The sequence below is a fragment of the Varanus komodoensis genome, unplaced genomic scaffold (genome assembly GCF_004798865.1).
Source record: "Varanus komodoensis strain SLA01 unplaced genomic scaffold, ASM479886v1 scaffold7_1, whole genome shotgun sequence".
In the NCBI taxonomy this organism is placed as follows: domain Eukaryota; kingdom Metazoa; phylum Chordata; class Lepidosauria; order Squamata; family Varanidae; genus Varanus; species Varanus komodoensis.
Window position 1 is genome coordinate 17,516,031 of NW_025336479.1, and position 21,326 is coordinate 17,537,356.

At 40.7% G+C, this 21,326-nt stretch overlaps 1 protein-coding gene across 1 annotated transcript in view; it reads left to right on the top strand.

The window, feature by feature from the left end:
- The window catches only part of TENM2 (teneurin transmembrane protein 2), a 730,807-nt gene that overhangs the window by 444,938 nt on the left and 264,543 nt on the right, over positions 1-21,326 (top strand). Inside the window, exon 5 of the mRNA XM_044454098.1 lies at positions 19,240-19,474. Within this exon, the coding sequence (XP_044310033.1) occupies positions 19,240-19,474 (235 nt within the window). The remainder of the gene's footprint in view (positions 1-19,239; positions 19,475-21,326) is intronic.

Genomic DNA, 21,326 nt, shown 5'->3' on the forward strand with positions numbered 1-21,326 from the left:
GCAATGTAAGAATCAACACTTAACCAGCTTCTTAAATTTTCTCACAACACTTAATGAGAGGAATCTTTTAGTTTGTCATACTCTCAGTGGGTAACCCTCACTCATTTATGACTTCTAATTCATTTTTAGGTTTGCCTTTGTCTAGCAAGCTTTGAGAATATATTTTGTCCAGCTTATATTAAAAATGCAAACAAATTGAAATATAGAAGCCACTGTACATTTGCCTTCAAAAATCTTACACAGATGTTAAGCCAGGGTTTTGTTCCAGCTTTATGGTTTGTGTGTGAGAGTTTTAACTGCAATTCACTTTGTAGTTGATTTTCTCCCTTGTTTCATAAAGAATAGTTTTGGCTTCTGTACCTCAGTTCCCTCATGTGCAAATTAGACTTTTTTTATTTTAAAAGTAATTCTACCCAATTACTAGTACTTATCCTGTGTTATGCAATTTGAAAAGCTGTCATCAACCTGAGTATTCATTTCTTCAAGTAAATGCCTTGCATGTCCTACAGGATCACAATTTCTTTTCAGCTCAGTCCACTGTAGAAGGTCATGTAATTTTTCTGCTCCCAAGTAGAAAATGCTAACTTTTAGAAGAGATAATATTGTGAGTAACTAGCTTGAACAAATAATACTTAGGTGTTCCTTTGGTAGATTTTCTGTTTCTGATAGGAGTAGATGGGAATGTTGCTTTCTCACTCTTTGCTGTTATTTTACCTTAGAAAACTGAACTAATTTGCACAAACAAGACTAGTACAAAGATTAAATGTTGTTATTCTTCACATATTGGTAAAACTTTCAATGCAGTTTGTAGCTCAAATATTGAGTATAAAAGAAAAACTAGTTTGGGGCTGGAGGTATATCATTCAGTATTAAGGAAGCTTCCTTGGAAGAGCAATTGATACCTAAGCATGTTAATAAGGAACCAGTCTTCATTGTGGGAGACACAGTCACAAACTCTAAGGTTGGGCTTAGAGTTTGTGACTGCCCCAAAGCCACCCATTAAGCTTCATGGCTGAGTGGGGACTAGAACCCAGATCTTGATTCCTCACCCCCAAATGCATCATGCAAACCACATGGTGTTGCTTGTCATGACATGTGAACCCAGCCATTATAGCATATGTGGACAATGATGTGGGGTTGGGATACACACTGGCCCCTTCAAAAACCCATCTGGGCCTACGGAAGTGAGTGGTGATGGTGATCAATGAGGTAGAGGATAAGTGAGTCCAGGACATATACACACTGATTCACACATAATCCCCCTCTCTCAATTTCTCTGATACACACACCTTTTCTCACACAAACATATACACAGAGAGTGTGTTTCTAAATCTGCATTCTGCTCTAGGACCATGTTTGTCCTTAACATGGATTTTATCCTAAATATTTTTCATCAGTCCTGTGTTTCAGCAATACTGTAGTGTAATCATTCTGATGTGGACTCATAGTATTTGACAAACTGGCTATACTAGAAAAGTTGCTTGAACTTCTGTTGAGTGACAGTAACACTGTAAAAGGCTTGTCATCAAAGTGAGGAATTTGGTTTTGTTTAGTCAGTTGAAATTTAGTTTTAAAAAGTCCTTTCAATAGCTTACAATCACACCTGCTCACATAGTCTCTAAGTTGAGTTGTGGCACTGAAAACAGATCATTGTACTGACCCATAGTGAACCCTGGCTCAGATTAAACTCTTGTCTCATCTTGGCAATTCTGCCCTCACCAGTGCGATTGTTAGCAAATATATGGTTCATTCAGGTTCAATTTTTAGGGGATTTCCTCAATATGATGTATTTAAATTAAGATTGATTTTAATCTGTCTGAAAGTTAGACCATAGTTATAGTTACCATTTGGATGGTGCTGGAAATGACAGTCTCCATCTGCCTGTTGGTTAGAAGCAAGGGGTTCATTGTCAGAAGAGTATATATACAGTTTCTGTGTCAGCAGAAACTGTAATGTGTCCTCTGGCCCTTTGTAATTCACAATACTTTTGAGTTTATTGTGCCTAGTGAAGTCCTATTGAGCTACAATCAAATCACTTGTTATTAATACCAAAACATTGAATTTAAGTGATTCTACCTTTCATGATCTTGAGTGCAAAACATTAAGACCCAAAATGAGGTTTTTCAACTAATATCTTCCACTATAGACTTCAACATTCAGAATGTTTTATTTTTGTTTTTCTAGTTGATATATAAAGATTTTGGGGGTTTTTGGTCATTGAAAGGCTCTTATCACTTCCTCAAAAGTGCAAAGGTTAATCCAAAGATTTAACATTACCAAATTGCATTTGGGGTAATTGCAACCTGCTTCCATTCCCTTGTGAGTAAATTTGGAACAGGCATAACTGTCTTCTTTTCTGCTTTCTGTGCTCTTACATAGTCTCTTCTGAAATATCCCATTAGAACTGACCACACTTCAGCACTATGGAAAATGATCCATGTGCATGGATAATTAGAAGAATAGGGTGCTATCATCTTCTGTAGATGTTGCTCCTCCTTATATATTTTTTTGGTTCTTTTTGGAAATGTCGTGCTTTACTTGTAATATGCCCCAGTGTACGGGTATTCAGTAAGCTCCATAGAGTTAAATTGGAGATATTTTCATATAAGTATATATAGGACTGCAGCCTCACTAACTGACTTGATAGCAATGGCTCTATGTTGTTGCTGTTGATACTGTCAGGCCTGAATTTCCCTACATGCTAGTAAACATTCTTCCTTGTGAGAGGTATGAAACTTAGTAGCAAAATCTAGGGCGAAAAGGAAGATACTATCATAATGATGTGTACTTTCTTTGTGAAGAAAATTCTGCCCTTCAATTGAGATAGCTAAAATACCCATTCTGCACCTGATCCTTGGATCCCATACTGTTACTTGCAGCCATTTTGCCTTTTTAGATAGATAGATAAACTTTATTGTGGTCACCAGCTCCATTCAATAAATACATAGATTTTAAAAAGTAAATACAAAAAAACATTATCAATATTAAAACCCCACTCAGATTAATAAATACTTCAACACAGCATCAGTCATCTTAAATTGGTGACAATCCCAGACTTCGTCCTTGTCCAACTTGGTAGAGCCACAATACCCCAGGATCTGTCTTTGGACACCCATTGCGACCACAAAGAATTTAGTGACACTATATGTTATTGTTGGGTTAGTGTCAGACAGCAATATATAAATATATTGTTGTTCCGTAAGGCCTGGGAAGCGATTCATCAGTGGGGAAATAAGTGCAGTGCGAATACCCCTGTAGAATGTGCACCTTAGCAGGACGTGCTCTGTGGTTTCTGTCTGTTCCATACCACAGGCGCTCTGACCAGAGGATGTTTTTGTACTGTCCCTCCAAAACTGCTGAAGGGAATCCATTAAGGCAGGCCAATGAAAAAGCCCTTCTGTGTTTATGGAGTTCCAACTGTTTGAGATAGGGTGCAGCTATTACAATATGTCTGTAGTCCTCCCTAAGATAGAATTCAGACCTCTATTGAGATCGCTTTGTCTTTCAATATCTGCAATGCACTACTTGATGGTTTCCGTTGCCTGTTCAAAACCCATATATAGTACAGGCCACAGGGGGAGGCCCAAGAGGGCTATTTTCTGCTCAGTTGATTTAATCCAGAGCAGCCAGGAGGAAGCAGAGGAGTGGGGTGTCGTCCCTTGTCTGCGTCCCTTAGCTGCGGCCCAGGCTGTCCAGAGACTCCCTTCCCTGAGACACAGGGGTTTGATTGTTTGTTTGTTTGTTTGTTTGTTTTGTTAGTGCTGTGCTGTGCTTTGTTTTTCTTCCAATTTAAATTTAAGTTTATTTTCGCCTTGTGTGTGTGTACGAGTGGGTTTTCGTCTGAGATGGCCTTGGTAGGAGTCACGGGTGTTGCTGTCCGCTGCGACAGCTGCAACATGTTCGCCCTTCTCCCCCAGAAGAGGCAGGGATACACTTGCCCTTGTTGCAAGATGGTGACCCTGCTAGAAAAGGAGGTGAGGCCCCTGAGGGGGGCCCCCTGGAGCAGCCCCTCTCTGGACAGAGGGTTGAGGGAGAGGCCACGGGAGGAGCAGCTGTGGAGACATGGAGGTATGTCACCCACAGGAGGAGGAGGCCAGCACGGCCTCCTCCTTCTCCTGGCACCAATCTGGAGCTGGGAAACAGGTTCTGTCCACTTGGGAAGGCTGGGGCTGATGAGGCCTCGGGGGACCAGCAGGACCCCCAGCCTGGGATGTCAGGCAGCAAGGGGGCCAATGCAGGAGAGGCAAGGGCCAGGGCACGGCCGCCCACCAGCACCGGAAAGGTACGGCAGCGGGTGATTGTTGTTGGGGACTCCCTGCTGAGGGGCACTGAGCCGGCAGTGTGCCGCCCCAACCTGGAGACAAGGGAGGTTTGCTGCCTGCCGGGCACACACATCTGGCATGTGATGGACAGAGTGGAGCGTCTTGTTTGCTCCGGGGGCACCAACCGCTCCTGGTGATCCATGTGGGCACAAACAATGTGGCCAGGCAGGGTGTGGTTGGGACCACCAGAGACTTTGAGGCCTTGGGGAAGAAACTCAGGGAGCTGAAGGCCCAAGTGGGCTTCTTGTCAATCTTACCTGTCCGGGGATTTGGGACAGGAAGAGACAGGAGGGCCTCTGAGGTGAACGACTGGCTTAGAGTGTGGTGCCAGAAGGAACGCTTTGGGTTCCTCGACCACGGCACTCGTTTTCTTGCCAATGGACTTCTGGCAAGGGATGGGTTACACCTCACGAGGATGGGGAAAAGGTCCTTTGGAGATGCTCTAGCGAGCTTCGTCCGGAAGACTTTAAACTGGGCTGGGGGGGGGGGGGTTCAGGCCCCCTAGGAACGTGTCTGCACTGGACAAGTGTGGGGGGAGGCTCAGGGCTCTGGGAGCAGGGTTTTAGAGATACTGCAGGAACTGACAGGACTCCTTCAGAGGGGGGCCAGGTATTAGGGAGGATGGGAGGAAGGAGGAGGCTGGGAATTCCAAGGAAAGGAAGCGGTAGGAAGAAGTTGAGGTGCATGTACACCAATGCTAGGAGCATGGGTAATAAGCAGGAAGAGCTTGAAGCTCTCCTGGGAATAGGAGGGTGTGACCTGGTGGGAACCACAGAAACTTGGTGGGATGAAAGGCAAATCTGGAATGTGAACATAGAAGGGTATCACCTTTTTAGAAAGGACAGGAAGGGAAAGAGAGGTGGGGGCATGGCTTTATACGTCAGGGAAGGGATAGGATGCAGTGAGATAGAATGCAGCACAGATGGGGATTTGGTAGAGACAGTCTGGGTGAAACTTAGGGGTTTTGACAGGGAAAGAGACCTGATAGTGGGGGTATGTTATCGCCCTCCAGGTCAACTTGAGACCCTGGATGATGTCCTGACAGGCCAGATTCTAAGGATATCTCGGAGGAGAGACACAGTAATTATGGGAGATTTCAGTCTCCCAGATATTACTTGGGAGACTCACTCGGCGGTGACAGCCAGGTCACGTCACTTCCTAGAAGCTATTGAGGGAGCGTTTTTCACACAGAGGGTCCGAGAGGCGACGAGGGGGGGAAACATCCTTGACTTGGTCTTGACCAATAGGGAGGAGCTGATAGATGAAGTACAGATTAGGGGAGCTCTGGATGCGAGTGATCACTCCATCCTTTGCTTTGAGATCAGGGGACTGCGGACGGGCAGCAGACTGAACACTAGAAGCTGGGACTTCAAGAGGGCCAACTTTGGCCAACTGAAGGCCAGACTGGGGAAAGTCTCCTGGGATAGGTTACTGGAAGGTAAGCAAGTTGAGGAGGGGTGGATAGCACTCAAAAGGGAGGTTTTGGAGGCGCAAGCCTTGACAATACCTCTAGTCAGTAAGGTGGGGAGGCGGAGGAGAGTTCTGCCATGGATGCAAAAGGAGGTGGTTAGAGGGATTAGACGAAAGAGGAACCTCCGTAGGAAATGGGTACTGGGGGAAATAGACAAAAGGGTATACCGGGAGGAGGGAGGACTGTTGCAGAAGGATTCTTCGCAAGGCTAAGGCTGATTACGAGCTGAGACTTGCCAAGAATATCAAGAGCAACAAAAAGGGCTTATTCAGCATGTAAATAGGAAGAGGAAGGGGAGACAAGTGGTGGGACCACTAAAGGAGGAAGGAGATCCAGTGACTGATATGAGGGAACAGGCACAGATGCTAAATGACTATTTTGCCTCTGTGTTCTCCCCAAAGCAGGACGGGGGATATCCGCACAGGAGATTAGATGTGACTTGAGACTTAGGGGCACAGATTAGAGTCACCCCCCTTGAAGTCGAGGGGCTCCTCAGGGCATTGGACATTACAAAGGCACCAGGCCCTGACGGTTTACACCCGAGAGTACTTAAAGAGTTGGGAGGGGTTCTCTCACGCCCGCTGGCCTCCATTTTTGAGACCTCGTGGAGAACGGGTGAAGTTCCAGAGGACTGGAAGGTGGCATCAGTGGTCCCAATTTTCAAAAAGGGTAGTAGAAAGGACATGGGGAATTATAGACCTGTTCGCCTTACATCCATTGTAGGAAAAACAATGGAAAGGCTCATAATAGAGAGAGATGCTAGATAGGGAAGGGAGGCTGACAGCCACACAACACGGCTTCTGCAAAAACAGGTCCTGCCAGACAAACCTTGTGGAATTCTATGACAAGGTTTCGCGATGGCTAGATGGAGGGGATGCAGTGGATGTGGTATACCTGGATTTCAGCAAGGCCTTTGACAAAGTGCCCCATGATATCCTTGTGGGATACACCAAAGCACTGTCCGGTGGATTAGGGCATGGTTGACTGACCGAAAGCAGAAGGTAACCATTAGCAGGGAATCACCGGGATGGCAGCCAGTGACAAGCAGGGTCCCCCAGGGCTCTGTCCTGGGGCCGATCCTGTTTAATCTTTTCATTAACGACATGGAAGAAGGGGTGAACAGTCAGCTGATCAAATTCGCAGACGACACTAAAACTGGAGCAGTGGCCACAACTGAGGAGCAGGTACTCCAGATCCAAAAGGATCTGGACAGACTATGGAAGTGGGCAGGAGACAACAGGATGGTGTTCAATGTGGATAAGTGAAAGGTCTTGCACTTGGGGCATAGGAATAGCTGTCATAAGTACAGGTTAGGTGACAAGTGGCTGGAGAGCAGCACTTGTGAAAGGGACCTCGGGGTACTGGTTGACTGCAGGCTAAACATGAGTCAGCAGTGTGATGCGGTGGTCAAGAGGGCGAACGCCACCCTTGGTTGCATAGCCAGAAGTGTGGCTTCTAGATCAAGAGAGGTATTACTACCACTCTACATGACTCTAGTGCGCCCTCAACTGGAGTATTGTGTTCAGTTTTGGGCCCCTCATTACAGAAAGGATATAGCCAGGTTAGAGTCAGAGCAGCGTAGGGCCACAAGGTTGGTGGCCAGTTTGCAGGGGATGCCGTATGAGGCGAGACTGAGGGAACTGGGTCTCTTCAGCCTGGAGAAGAGGAGACTCAGAGGGGATATGTTGGCGACATACAGGTATGTGGGGGATGTTACATGGAGATGGGTAGAGACCTGTTCTCCCCTGCAGAGGAAGGCAGAACGTGTTCCAACGGAGCAAAGTTCAGGGAGCCAAGGTTTTGTTTGGATGCCAGGAAGCACTTCCTGACAGTCAGGACCCCAAGGGTGTGGAATGGGCTTCCACGAGAGGTCATTGAGGCCCCATCGGTGCAGGTGTTCAAGGATAGGCTGGATGTCCACATGGTGGGCATGTCATGAGTGGAGCCGGCTGGTGCCGGAGGTAAGACTTGATGGCCCGGGAGGCCCCTTCTGACTCGCTCTGTTTTCTATGTTATTTCTATGATTTGAAGTTGTCTTGTAGAATTAGTAGAGCAAGGCCAACTGGAAAGTATACCAATCTGAGCCCGTGCGCAAAAATGGCCCCCAGATCTTAGCTTCAATTTGGATCTGACTGGTCTCCAATCTTATCTTTGCATTGGAGACATCCCTAGGAACACCCAGTATTGCCCTCAGAAATTTTGAGTGGACACGTTGTAGTACTTGGGTGTTCGGGAAAGGCACCAATTGAGATCCATACAGTAGTTGAGATAGTACTTTTGCTTGGTATAGTTGGAGGGCTAGGGGGATGTAATGGCCACCTTTGGAACCATGAATTGTATTATGGCTGATGAGCTTCTCTGGGTGTTTAATGCCACATAGCCATGTGCCTTCCTGGAGCCATTTGCTTGTAGGACTACACCTAAACATTTGAACTGGGAAACCTGCTCATTCTTGTGCTGATTTATCTTCCATGATCAACTTTTTGGTGGTCTTGCAAAGGTCATGATTTTTGTTTTTTGATAATTGATTGTCAGATCTTCTTTCTTGCAATATTCAGTCAGCTTCCACAGTGCTCTTGTGAGCCCAATTGGAGTCCTTGTAATAATAGCTGCATTATCTGCATATAATAGTATAGTTATATGCCTCCCTGTGATTTGGGGGACTGGGGTGAAGATCGATGTATACGTTGTTAGTTGCCTTTTTAGACTTTCTACTCAAACCATTGCTGTTGGATAACTCCAGTGTCAGCAGCTAGACTACATGAAATTCTTTTGTTGCAAAATTAAATTGAATTTCCATTTTTACTGAAGTTTAAAAGGTAACAACAGGCCACTTTCTAAGCCGTAGCTGTAACTGCAGTGTCACACTGTAACTGCAGTGTCTCAGGAAACCAGTTTGATATGGACAAATAATGTCCAACAAATGGTGCAGCCTTCTCCAACCTGGTGCCTTCTAGAGAGGCTGAACTTGACTGATGCCGGTTGGAAATATGACTTTATGTATCAAATTTGCCTAATGATTTGATGAACTGTTCTATCTCATTAAAAGTGTGAATTTTAAAAAATTGAATGAAAAATGGAAACCACAGAAATCTGGCACGTGCCGAGCACTGAGACACAGCTGCAGGATGCTTCCAAAATGTACCTTTTTTTCTTTAAAAAATATCAGATAGTGCCTTGAGAAATTTCTAGCATGTAGCATGTAAAAATACTAACTTTAGTGGAGTGACTCTGAATCTCAGTGATTTATTTGAGGAATGATTGTTGTAATGGTTAATGCAAACCTCTGATCAGAAGATATTTATAAAAAGGGAAAGCAGTAATACCACACTTTGCTAATGCTAATATTTTTTTTCCAAGGGATGCAGTGACAAAGTGCTGAATCAGAAATTTTTCATGTTGTTTTACTGCAGCATCAGATTAGAGGTTTTTGAGTAAATCTAAATTATCCAGGCATTAAAACTATAAATTAAAATATATTCACTTGCTTTAAAGCTGCTGTCTTCTGCACACTGTAAATTAACAACTTGCATCTCTCTTGTTTATATTCTAATCCTTGCTTCAGTCTAATGTCCGGAGATAGTATAACACAACTTTAGGGTGAGTTTTAAAAATTAATTTCTGCCTTATGCCTTGCTTGTTAAAAGAGAAGCATGTTTTAACTTAGACCCCAAGCAAAGAAAGGACTAAATGAAATGTAAATGAAAAATATTACATATTTAACTGTAAGGCTGTTAGAATGCAACTTGGTATGAAAAAACACAGAGGCATCCAAGAAATTTGCACTAGTTTGAGTATATTTTGACAAAAGAATTGTTGGATTTTGGTCTAGTCACTATCTTTATATAAGCAATGGACATAAAAATAAAAAGCCAAATAAATTGCTCAGGATTATTTATAATACATTTATTATTTATAAATAAATTGCTCAGGATCATAAATATCTGATTTATGTTATCTTCATATGTGTTTACTCGGAAATAAGTTCCATGTCATCCAGTGAGGCTTTTCTAGGTGTGTACAGGATTCTTAGAATTAATTCGTATGTGAAATCATACGTTGGATGTCTAAAATTGTGCTCTTTGGGTTAATGGTATAAAAATCTTCAAAAAATTATGAAAAACTGCAATCCATGCAAACTATATTTGATATGAATTGCAATAGGCATTGTTTGAAGTGGGGACCCTAATTTATGTGCTGTTCTGTGTTACAGTCTAGGACATTTTATCCATACTAAATCATTACACTCACCCCAGCAATGGAGCATAGGGTGTAGACTTGCAGCAATCACATAGTTCTATATATGATCACAGTGTATATCAGTCTTACAGAGGGCTGTAAACAAAATGAATCAACCTGCTTAAGGAAGGGATTGAAGGTGGGAATACAAGATCCAGAGTGCTCTGGGTATTCACCTACACTTCCAACATAGTGTCTTGTGTGAGTCTCCACAGTACTGCTTCCAGCTCAGTGCTTTGTTTTGAAAAAGTCTGACACAATTTGACATATCTATCATACCATACTGAATCATATTGCATCATTGTATGATGTAAAATGACACTTGTGTGACGTTTGAATTTAATCTAAGAAACGTTTCTTCTCTGTTTTAGGAGCAATTTGTCACGAGAGATTTGGGGTAACATTCACTCAGATCGTAAGCAATTTTATTTTCCAGGATGCTTTGAAGTAGAATTTGTTCCAGGTTCTTTTATTCCAGGGCTATTGCAATTTTCTAGGGCATTAATGACTGCTATACATCAGAGTTTGTCTCCCACCATTTGATCCCAACAAAGCAAAGTAAAAATTCAGAGCTGCATTTCATCATTGTTTTGATCCTCTTTTGTGTTAAAGGAACTATAGTGTAAATCTCTCAGATAAAACCTTTAACCATTAAAAAGTGCTGCTGGAAAAGTAATACATCGCAATACAACTGAGTAGACTGTGACAGGGGTTTGCAGATTGCAGTCTTGTGTGGTCTACATGCATTTTCTAGAATCCCTGTGATTGATCAAAGCATTTTAAATTAGAAGAGAAGACTACACAGTCCAAATATCTGACCCATTATGTCACAACTAATCCATTTTAAGCGATCCTGAGTATGTAATTTTACATAAGAATATAAGAAATGCCTTGCAGGATCAGATGAAGTATTATATGAGACCAGTTGACTTCCAGGAGGACATCATATATCTTCCATGAATCATTTTATCTTTTGTTTGTACTGAAATTCTTTTCAAAATATGTATGGAAGACTTGCGATGACTGAACTATCAAATCTATTTAAACTAGCAAATAATTTAAATTTTTGATGAAGTCAAGGATGGAAGAAAATGATAATGCCACTCAAATAATACAAGGACCATTTTCTGTTACTGAGCAGCAATTACCTCTAACTTTCACCTCAATCATTTCACAAACTTTTTAGCAGGGATTTTGCAGAGTTCAGTGGTTTCATAGAGATCAGAGCAATTAAAATATGAAAATGTGCTGTTTCACACTAAGAGGCTTTCCTTTTCCAAGAGGGCAGAAAAATATCTCCAAGTGTTGATTTATTGAAATGCTTAGGTAACATTCAGTTTTGCATATATTTGTACAAGGGAAAAACATTCTAATATGCCATATAAATATTGACTTCCACATGACTCAGTCTAGCTGCTAACAATAAAAAAATAACACATGGAATAAGAATTAGTGGATTTCCCCAGTTTTTCTTCTATGACTTGTCATTCTTCCATGGGTTGGCTGTTGTGTGTTTTGCAAAGTCTCTAAATTTCACATAGGGAACTTACAAATAATTTTGGAACTAGGGCATATCCAGATTGATTCTATTTATATGTTTTTATTTTTTGTCAGGTTATACATGAGCACATGCAACTGGATAAATTTATTTTTAATAGTTTTTAGTATATGATGGTGCATGTGAGCCCATGTTCACTTCATTTTTTAAAAATGAGAAGATTATGAACATGCACTCATATATACAGGCTGTTCCCTGGTTACCAGGGAGTTCTTTTCCTGAAAAAATGGAAATTCATCTTTAAGTCGAATTTGTATGTAAGTCAGATGAGGTCTAGCCAGCCCTCCACATTCACAGGGATTAGTGATATAAGTGCAAATATCTCTAACCCCCCTTCCCAAATTCAGCAGTGCCCCCTCTTTGCAACAGGGAAATTGTTGCTGCTTTATGGTTGTCCATTCGTAAGTATGGGTTCTTCACAACTCACACATTCATAACTCGCAGACTGCCTGTACTTCTAAAAGCCCGCCAAGTGAAGCATTATGATGCAGATAGGAATATGTGCTTTGGTATCTGGAATGACACTAGGGGTGGATTTATAGATCACTGTAAATTGACCTAAGGTACAGCCAACAGATTATTGGTTTGTTCTCTTCCTCCTCCTGCTTAGTCGTCCAGCTGACTCCACATATATCCTGGCAGCCTTTATGGGAGAACCTGTCGTGTCTCCTGGCCCCAGTTCCCACTCTGATCACTACCCCTTTTCATTCAACCTCTTTTCATTTTCAATCCTTGCTCACCCCCCACATTGGTGCTTTGGATTTATATATTTATTGTGCATGATTCTCAGTGTGCTGCACATTTCTACTGTCTCTAGCAAGTCTAGAAAGAGGAGATAGTGGCTCCATCACTTTTTACGGCCCCTTTCAGTAACTGCAGGTTTATAGATTTCCTTTCATATACTTCCTGACACTCAAATTTGAAGGCGTTTCTCTTTCCTTTAAATTTGTGCAAATATTTCTGACACTGCTGGCTGACTGGGACAGAACAAAGGGGTCACCCTCACCAGCAGTTTTTATAACTTCCTCCCATGGCCTCATTCACTCCATCCCATGCTGCTGCTTTTCCAACTCCCCCACCCCTCCCCTACAGCCGGGGAGATTTGTGCATATCAACTGAAGTGCAGTAACTGCAACAGGAATTGCCCTGCAAAAAGGTGCCCTGAAAACTGTGTTTGTGGTACAGGGAGGGCATAGTTACTTCCCCTTCTGGATAAGGTGGCACACACCATATAGTACCATTTCAGCTCTTGTCTTGCCAAGGTAGCCATTTGTTTTGTTTTGCTTTAAAAAAGTCACTTTATTCATTGTTTGATAACAGCTTGTCAATGTTTGCAGATTTCTTCCTAAATAGAATGAAAAGAATTTGAAATTTTAAAATGTGGCAGAAAGTGGAAATGACAGATTCATCCATCTTTACATTTCAGTCTTATGCTAGAAAAGTGGGGACAGGTATGGCTGCCAAGTTGAAGGGAATTCAGGCCTTTTCTGTTAGAATGCTCACAGAACATAGCAAATCATCTCTTTTGCCTTTGTTCCAGGGGGAAGAAATAGAATGAAAAGTGAGGGGGCAATTCATCCTTGCTGTAGAATGAGCTGGTACAATACTGAAGGTTAGGACCGGTTTTGTATAGTGTGTTGTCATGGAAATTCAAAAGAACATATGGGACACAAAGAACACATGCACTCATGAGGATGAGAAATGAAATTGTTCGTCTCAACATACTTCTTTTCACAAATGCTTAAAAATATGTACAACCAGTGCATTCTTTCATGCACATTTATTTACAGAGAAGTAAAACAACAGGAAGGAATGGGAAGTTTTAATAGAAGTAATGCACGCATGTGCAGCAGTCTTTACAAACTCTAAGCAGAAAAAATGGTGCTTAAGGCTACAATCCTGTAAGCTCTTAAATGGGAATAAGCTCCACTGAACACAGAGTGGCTAGTTTCTGGCTAGAAATAAATAAACATAAATAAACCTCATTAGGTTAAGAAACATGTAAATAAAGAACAAAGTTAATGCAATTAATGGGCACAAACAAGGTAATGTGCCTAGTAGTAGTATGGGAGGAAGGAATAACTGGAACAACAGGATGTGTGGACAGAGGGTGTAATCCTTCCTCTCCATCCCTTGCCCAACAAATTTATCCCCTGCCAACAATGTTGCCATTTGTTTTGGCAAGGAAATCTCCATGGCCACTAATAATCGCTTCCATCAAATACCAATAGCTGGTCAGAGCTATCCCCAGAAGACTCTTATTTACATTACAAATAATATGCACATCAGTTCTACTTATGCAATTAATATTTGGCTTACAGAATCGCAATGTTCAAGGAAAAATTCAAAGGGAGATGAGCTCATAAGCACCCCGAGGTTCTGTTAAAGCACCTTTGAATAGGGTTGATGAGATTCACTTCTCAGTGAATGCTTGATAGCCAGATTACATGAAACTTACAGTGTGACTCAGCTACCATGCTAGTGGCTATGCTGTGGACTTCATTTGAGAATGTTTCATCTTGGATGGCATAAACTTGGTATTAGTGCTCATTTTCAGAATGAGCTGGAAGAGATACCACCTCCCAACCATATTATTCGTACATCACTGTGACAATTTTCAGGCTCCTTCATGAACCATCCAGATTTTCAAGCTGTGCTCAGCTAATGATCTTTTTATCTGAAAAATGTCAACAGGCTGGAACTTTAGCCAAAATGTTTTTTTTATAAGAGAGTATTTGTAGGTTATTAAAAGGGGGATATTATTTTTATTGCTTTTCAGTGCATCCACTTTTGGGATCAAACTTTATGAGTTTTTAGAAGTTCTACTTAATTTAAGTTGCTTAAATTACCAGAGTGGAGATAAAAATCATACTTTGTCATTACTGATAATACCATATGCTGCATAAATACTGTTGGCATACAGCTACTTGAATTAAAATCACATTTTACCTGTTCTTAGATCCAATAATGAATTCAGAAATTTTGTAAGATTGTTGTAATGTGTTGCTATCAGGGTACAAGATGACAAGCTGGCTGGAAACAGTGCTAGAGTTCAACTTCCATTGAACTCTAGCACTTCCATTCCATTTGCCTCATATTCCAAAACTTGCTCTATGTTCTAAAGTACTTTTAAGAATGGAGCCATGTATTTGGTCATTGTAGTTGTTGCTATTTAATGAAGGGTGTTAAATCTCACATCGTAGTTGCTGCTATTTAATGAAGGGTGTTAAATCTCAAATCACATTCTGTCAGTATGAGTAAGCTACATCCAATGTGGCATTTCAGAGGCACTGTTGGTATGGAACTTTGATAGAGAAAAGAGATTGCTCGGCAATTTGACTGAGCTCACAGATGTTTTTCCTGATTTCAGCAGGATTTTAAGTGAAGCTTTGAGGTGAGAGATTAACTAGGCTATCTTTGAAATCCCTATGTAGTACGGTTTTAGCAGGAGTCTATAGTGCATGTGCCAGAGTATCTCAGCTTGCAAAGTGATTTGATAATGCCAGGAAAGTGGTAGGTCAATATTCTTGCATAAAATGGTGCAGAAAATTAAGAATGACAATAGCCTAGAGATGGTGTTTGGCTTTAGCACAGATCTGTAGGCAACTGAAAAGGCATGAAATGTTACCAACATAACTAGGACAGCATGTGGAATAAGATAGTATACTGGAAATTCCCAGTGTTCATTTGCAAGCATTACAGTGGAATTGCTAGTCAGGGTGCAGAGTGAATGCCTAGGTTCTTAACTCCCTGTACACTTCAAATAACTCTCCACAGCTAATCTTCCATTCCTGATTTGCAATTTCAGGCTTGAAATCAAATTATGCATCTTGTAGGGAAGGGAAAGATCCTTGCTCTCTTTCTGCACATGTGTAATCAGAAAGCAACAACTTCTAGCACAGGGATGTGATGGAAGGCTTTTCATCTGTGTAGATGCTCTATTCCCCTCTATCAGATTTGGGAATTCATAACTTTTCTTTACCATTCAGACTTGCAACACTGGGATTGTTTTCCTCAATTTCATCCAGGGAAAAAGCTATGCTAGTATTGATCATGCCTCTCTAATCTTGAGACTGGAGTGCTGCAATGCATTCTATGTTGTGGTAGTATGGATTACTATTGGGAAGTTTCAGTTGCTACTTTGATATCCCATACCTTGTAGGGATGACTTACTGAGAGCAGTTTTCCGGTATCTGCATATCCATTTGTCTGCATCTTTGGACAAACTTAATTACTGTGTGTTTTGACTTGTAAAGTGTTTTAATGTCTTAGACCAAACATACCTGAGACTGGTTCTTCTAAATACCATTATAAGCTACTACACTTGAATAGTTTCTTGAATTTCTCTCTAAGCATCTAAGTCCACTACTCCCTGTGGAAAGAAGACTCATCAAACTTTAGCATCATTGTTTGAATCAATGATCATTTCATCTGTGTGGGCTTTTGATGGACAGAATTTAACTAATAGTAGTGTTTTGTGTTAGGATCAGTTGTTTAAGTGTTCTATATTGTATTAATGTATTTGTTATACTCTAAGCCATCAGAGAGTACAGTGGAACTCTAAATAATAGTAATAGAAAAACTCTATCCATCTTTATATACATCTATAGGAGCAGAAATATTTAAACATACTCTAGCTTCAACAACATATCTCTATGGTACTCTGATATTAGAATTTACCCTGTATGGGTTTTAATCTTTGCAAGAGTTCAAACTGAAAACTCTTAAAGCACTTTCTGCTTGTCTTTAAAATTGTATCTGGCAGCAGGATATAGGAAAAAGGCTATGGGTGCTCTACCCAAAAGCGCATCTTCATTCATCAGGACTAGCTTGGCAGGCATTCAGAAATGAGGCAAATAGCATCATTCTCCTTTTTCCAATTTTGGGACTTCTAATTCCAGATCCATCCCTAGCAGGAAGAAATTGGTCCTCCAGTTTGCCCCTCCTTTTGACTCTGAGCGTAAGAGTTCACATTACATAAATGACCTCCAAAACAGATATTACATAGTTGATATCAAAAATACCGCAACAATAAAATACATTATTTCCTGTTTGTCTCTAAAGAAATCTATCCTGTGGAACCTGCTGATTTTGAAGGAGAGAAACTGTAAGAGTTATATGCAAAGAGAACTTTAACATATTCTGTTCTGTAACTTCTTCAGAGTACAAGATTATTGGTATCCCATCAAGTTATTTATCATCATTAGGTTTCCAACTGCTGTGACAATAGGAAGAACCCACAGAGTATCACATATTGTAAGATATGTGCTTCAGTTCTTGAAGCTGCTTATCTCTGATTATATGAAGAACAATTTTCCCTTGAAGTTCCGAGATCAAAAAAGTTACAGATGATGTTACAGTCCCTATCACTTGGTTATCCTTAGGTGTCTCTACTGTGAAGATGAGAAAATTGCAAATCTTCATTTGAAACTTCAACAGTAGTCTGGAGTATTGAAACTCCCCTCGATTCTGCTTCCGGTTTTGAAATGCAGTCCTAATTTAGAAACTAGTTAAAATTGTCTGGCAAATGTACGTGTGCAAATGTGCATGTGGCTCTGTGGATACAGACAAATTATTTATTTAGAAAGTTTTGCTCAGTATTGGATGTAGTGGTTTGATGGATCACAATTCACAGAACTGGTCCATGCTGGTTGGGAATGATGGTCCATGCTGGTTGGGAATGATGGGAGTTGAAGTCCAAAACCTCTGGAGAGCACCAGAAGAAAGGGGGGGAGAATACAGAATGATGCATAGTAAACATTTTGGTTACTTGTTTTCTTTCCAGTGTTATTCCTTTCTACTTCAGTCTGTCTTGGCCTAGCTTTAGGGAGTGGTGTGGGGAACCAGAGCGGCAAACAAAATGTAAATGTCCTGGTCTGATAGGTCAAAGCAAGGTTTAATATATATTTGGCAGGGAAAATAATGTGTGTATGTGTGCGTGTATTTAAAATCATAGGTTTCATCTACCCCAAATGTAGGAGGAGGAGTCTGCAGGCATTCAAAGAAAGCTCAGCAAGTCATGTGCTGGTTACAGGAGGCTTCTAGTCCCTCAGGTTACACTGGGGAAAAGGGCAGTGAGGTAGAAAACCTTGGTCTTCCTTTTGCTTAATATAAATTCTCCCATCTTCTTCTCCGTATAAACTGAGCCACCAGAAGTCTCATGTAGCCAATATATAACTGTCACTACCAATGATCCATTGTAAGGTTCATCTGACCTATGATAAATTGCTGTGTTGTCCAGACATAGACAAAAAGACCCATTGTGGATCAAGCCCAATAACAAGCGAGCCGAGGCTGTTCCTGTAAACTCCCCCTTCACAAATACTCATGAATGCCAGCTGGAGAACTGGTTTTCATGATTCCCTTGAGAAGTAGACATGTTTCATAGAGGTATAGAGTAATCCATGAACACTTTCGTCACTGTTGTTTCTTTCATTATTTGGGTCATTAAATGAAAAATGTATTTTCAAGTTTCTCAACTCAAACATGCATCGTTGTAATTATGATTTTGCTAATGTTTTTCTAATTATTGTTCTCTAGCAATTACAAATTAGTGTTCTGATTAAACATGCAACTAATATTTTACTTGCCCACTAAGTTTGTTTTCTTATATTGGCTTCCATTCATTTCTAACACTTAAATGTAGGAATATATGGAACTATAACAAATTACTCAATAATGCCTTATTACAAGACAGAGTGATGGAAGTTAACACATTCTTTTTCATGTGACCATGTACATATGGTCCTGTGCATTTTGGTAAAAATATTTGTACATGGTTTTTGTATAGTACATTTCTATCCTGTATTTCTTCCATCATGGAGCTCCCAAGCAATTTCCCTTCCAGTCACTGAACAGACTAAAACCTGCAAGATTACTGTATCATGGATTGTTTTTTCAACCAATATGATGCACCAATCTGAAGTCTGGTGCATACATTGTGGGGATGGGGATGCTTCATTACAGTTCGATCCCAAGGTAGTTCGATAATGCATAAAAAGTTCCTTCATAGCTTCTGGAGCAACTGATCCGCTGGGAATGGATTCAACTACATAATTTGGCCAACCCGCATATCCTGTTTTCAGGTTCTGCCTGATAAGCATGGGGCCAGTTCTCAGAAAACTTGCTTCTAAACTACTCAGGATTAAAATAAGAATCAGATGCCCCTGCTGTTTCTGTGGTAGCCTCACCGATTCTGTTACCCAAGCAAAACCCACCACTTGCACAGTGGATATTTAATGTTTCTGGAAGCAAATGGAAATGAGTGGAAATGCCCATTTCTAGAACGGAGCAGGTTAGCGAGCCATACATGAGGGAGCTACAGTGACCTTTCCCAATCCAGAAACAAGCATTTCCACACACGTTGGGGAGCCTTATAGGAAATGTTAAATCTTTGTTGTGTAAGCAATGGGACTCACTCCTGCTGCAGAATTGGCAGGAAGGGCTGCTTGTGAATGTCCCATGACACGTGATGAGCACTTTTGTTCTTAGTATATTCCAAAAGGGCTGAAGCATTTTTGTTTCCTTTGGAATACAGCCTTAAGCATGCTAAGTGTAATACAGTTTTAATTTAGACAGATTAGGTATGATCATTCTCCAAAATACTAGGCAACTTGAAGATACTTATTCTTTCTTTTTTCCCCTTTTAGGCCCTTCAAATCATCACAGCCAGTCAACTCTGAGACCACCTCTTCCACCACCTCACAATCATACTCTGTCCCACCATCATTCCTCTGCCAACTCCCTCAACAGGAATTCCCTCACGAATCGGCGGAACCAGATCCATGCACCAGCTCCTGCACCAAATGATCTGGCCACAACTCCTGAATCCGTTCAGTTACAAGACAGCTGGGTGCTTAACAGCAATGTGCCGCTCGAGACCAGGTAGGCTATCAAGTAAAGGAGGAGCTTTGGTGGAATTGCTTGAAATGCACTGTGTTTTTGCATGCCTTGGGACAATGCTTGAGGCTGGGTTGCTAACCAGCATTAGAGTGCTTCATTTTGGCTGAAAAGACATGCGAGTAAGAAAATGAGAAACAGAAACAAAATAATATATTTAAATAAAAAGAAATTATTCTGTTGTATCTTGACAAATTAAACATGAAATAATATAAGCAATTATTCTATTTCCAAAGTGCTTGTTTAGTTCCTGAAAGTTGGTAAATTCAGCCTATCCTTGTTAACATTTCCTTTATTTGAATATCCATTTATTCATCAGACAAGTTTTGTGTACCTCACAAATAGAATGTAAGTCACATATTTCATTTGAAAACACAAGAGGGTGTTATAAGGGTATATTGGCTAAGTATTCCTGATAAATTATGCATTTGGCCTTCCTGAAGTAATAAACAGACTAATTTGAAATTAAGCGTTTTGGGAGACCTTGAGAAACAGTGCCTGATTCAAGACTGACAGAACAATAATTTTAATTTATATTTCATCCAACATGCAGACTCACTTAAATCCCTCTTGTATACACTGTCAGTCTGATGCCTGTAGGGCAAACAGATCTTTTTTTTTTTTTTTTTTTTTTGGTTGTTAACTGGTACTGTGGTTGCTAACTGGTGACAGAAAGGGAAGAAATGTCTAAAGTGTACTATATGTAAATGTTTTCAATTATTTTTGCATTTTGCCTTTGTTCTTGCTTTATTAAGGTTTAGTTTTCATTTATCAATTCAGAGAAAATTGATATTCATAGTACATTTAGAATGTTCATAAGTATCTGATTTATATGTATCCATATTCAACTGAATCTTCTGCCAAGATCCTTGCCATTCTGTCTACCTTCTATCCCACATACTGCTCTTAATCACTGCTTGCATCCTTAGCAGTATACATGGTTTTTTTTCCCTGCTAGCTCCCCATACATGCCCTGTTTTAGTAGATTGGAATGAAACTATGTTGTGAAACACTTTTGACGTGGCAGCTATTTACCTGAATGGCATGTGTTTGCCCTGGCAGAAGCCTAAGCAAGTATTCACATGAGCAAACATGCAATCTAATGAATAAAGGGCAGCTAATTAGGACTTACAAAGAACTAAGACCTGAAAATTTGGCACTCTTGCAATGATTCTTTGACAAGGTTTTACTTGGAGAATACTGTCAGTCTCCTCAAATTTGTATAAATTTCTTCCAAAGATTAAAGTGGAACTGATTCAGTCTACTGAGGAAATTTGTGCAGGTTGAGAAAATGGTGTAAATTGAACAGGAAATCTGGAACAGGACAAAGAGGCCATGTGCTTACCATTTGCAAATATTTTTGGTCGATACAAGTTGACCAAATTGTTAGCTTCGAGCAGAGCATGCATGCCTATTTTAACCAAAGCTAAATCTCATGCACCTCTACTTTTATTCTAGGCAGTGTTTCTTGCAAGACTTGCCCATGAACTTGCAGTTTTTCCTTTATTTGTAACTTTAATATATTTGAATACTATAAATGAAGTTTTTAAGAATAACATCAGGAGTGAAAGAATAGGGTGGTTATTGTTGTTTTCTTTCTGCAAGGTACAAGCTTACTTAAAAAAAAAAAAAAAAAAAAGAACCCCAAACCAGAAATAGCTTCTGTTTGAACATTTTGCTGGTTTCCTATAGACAATTGGCCTATATGGTCAGCTAAGAACTTGGGAGAGGGTGAATATGTGGGCCAGAAGAAAAGCAAAGCTATCAAAAGCCAGAGTCAACCACAGATAGTGATTGGGTTCACACAGTCACCACAGACGTTCATGGCTTATTTAAG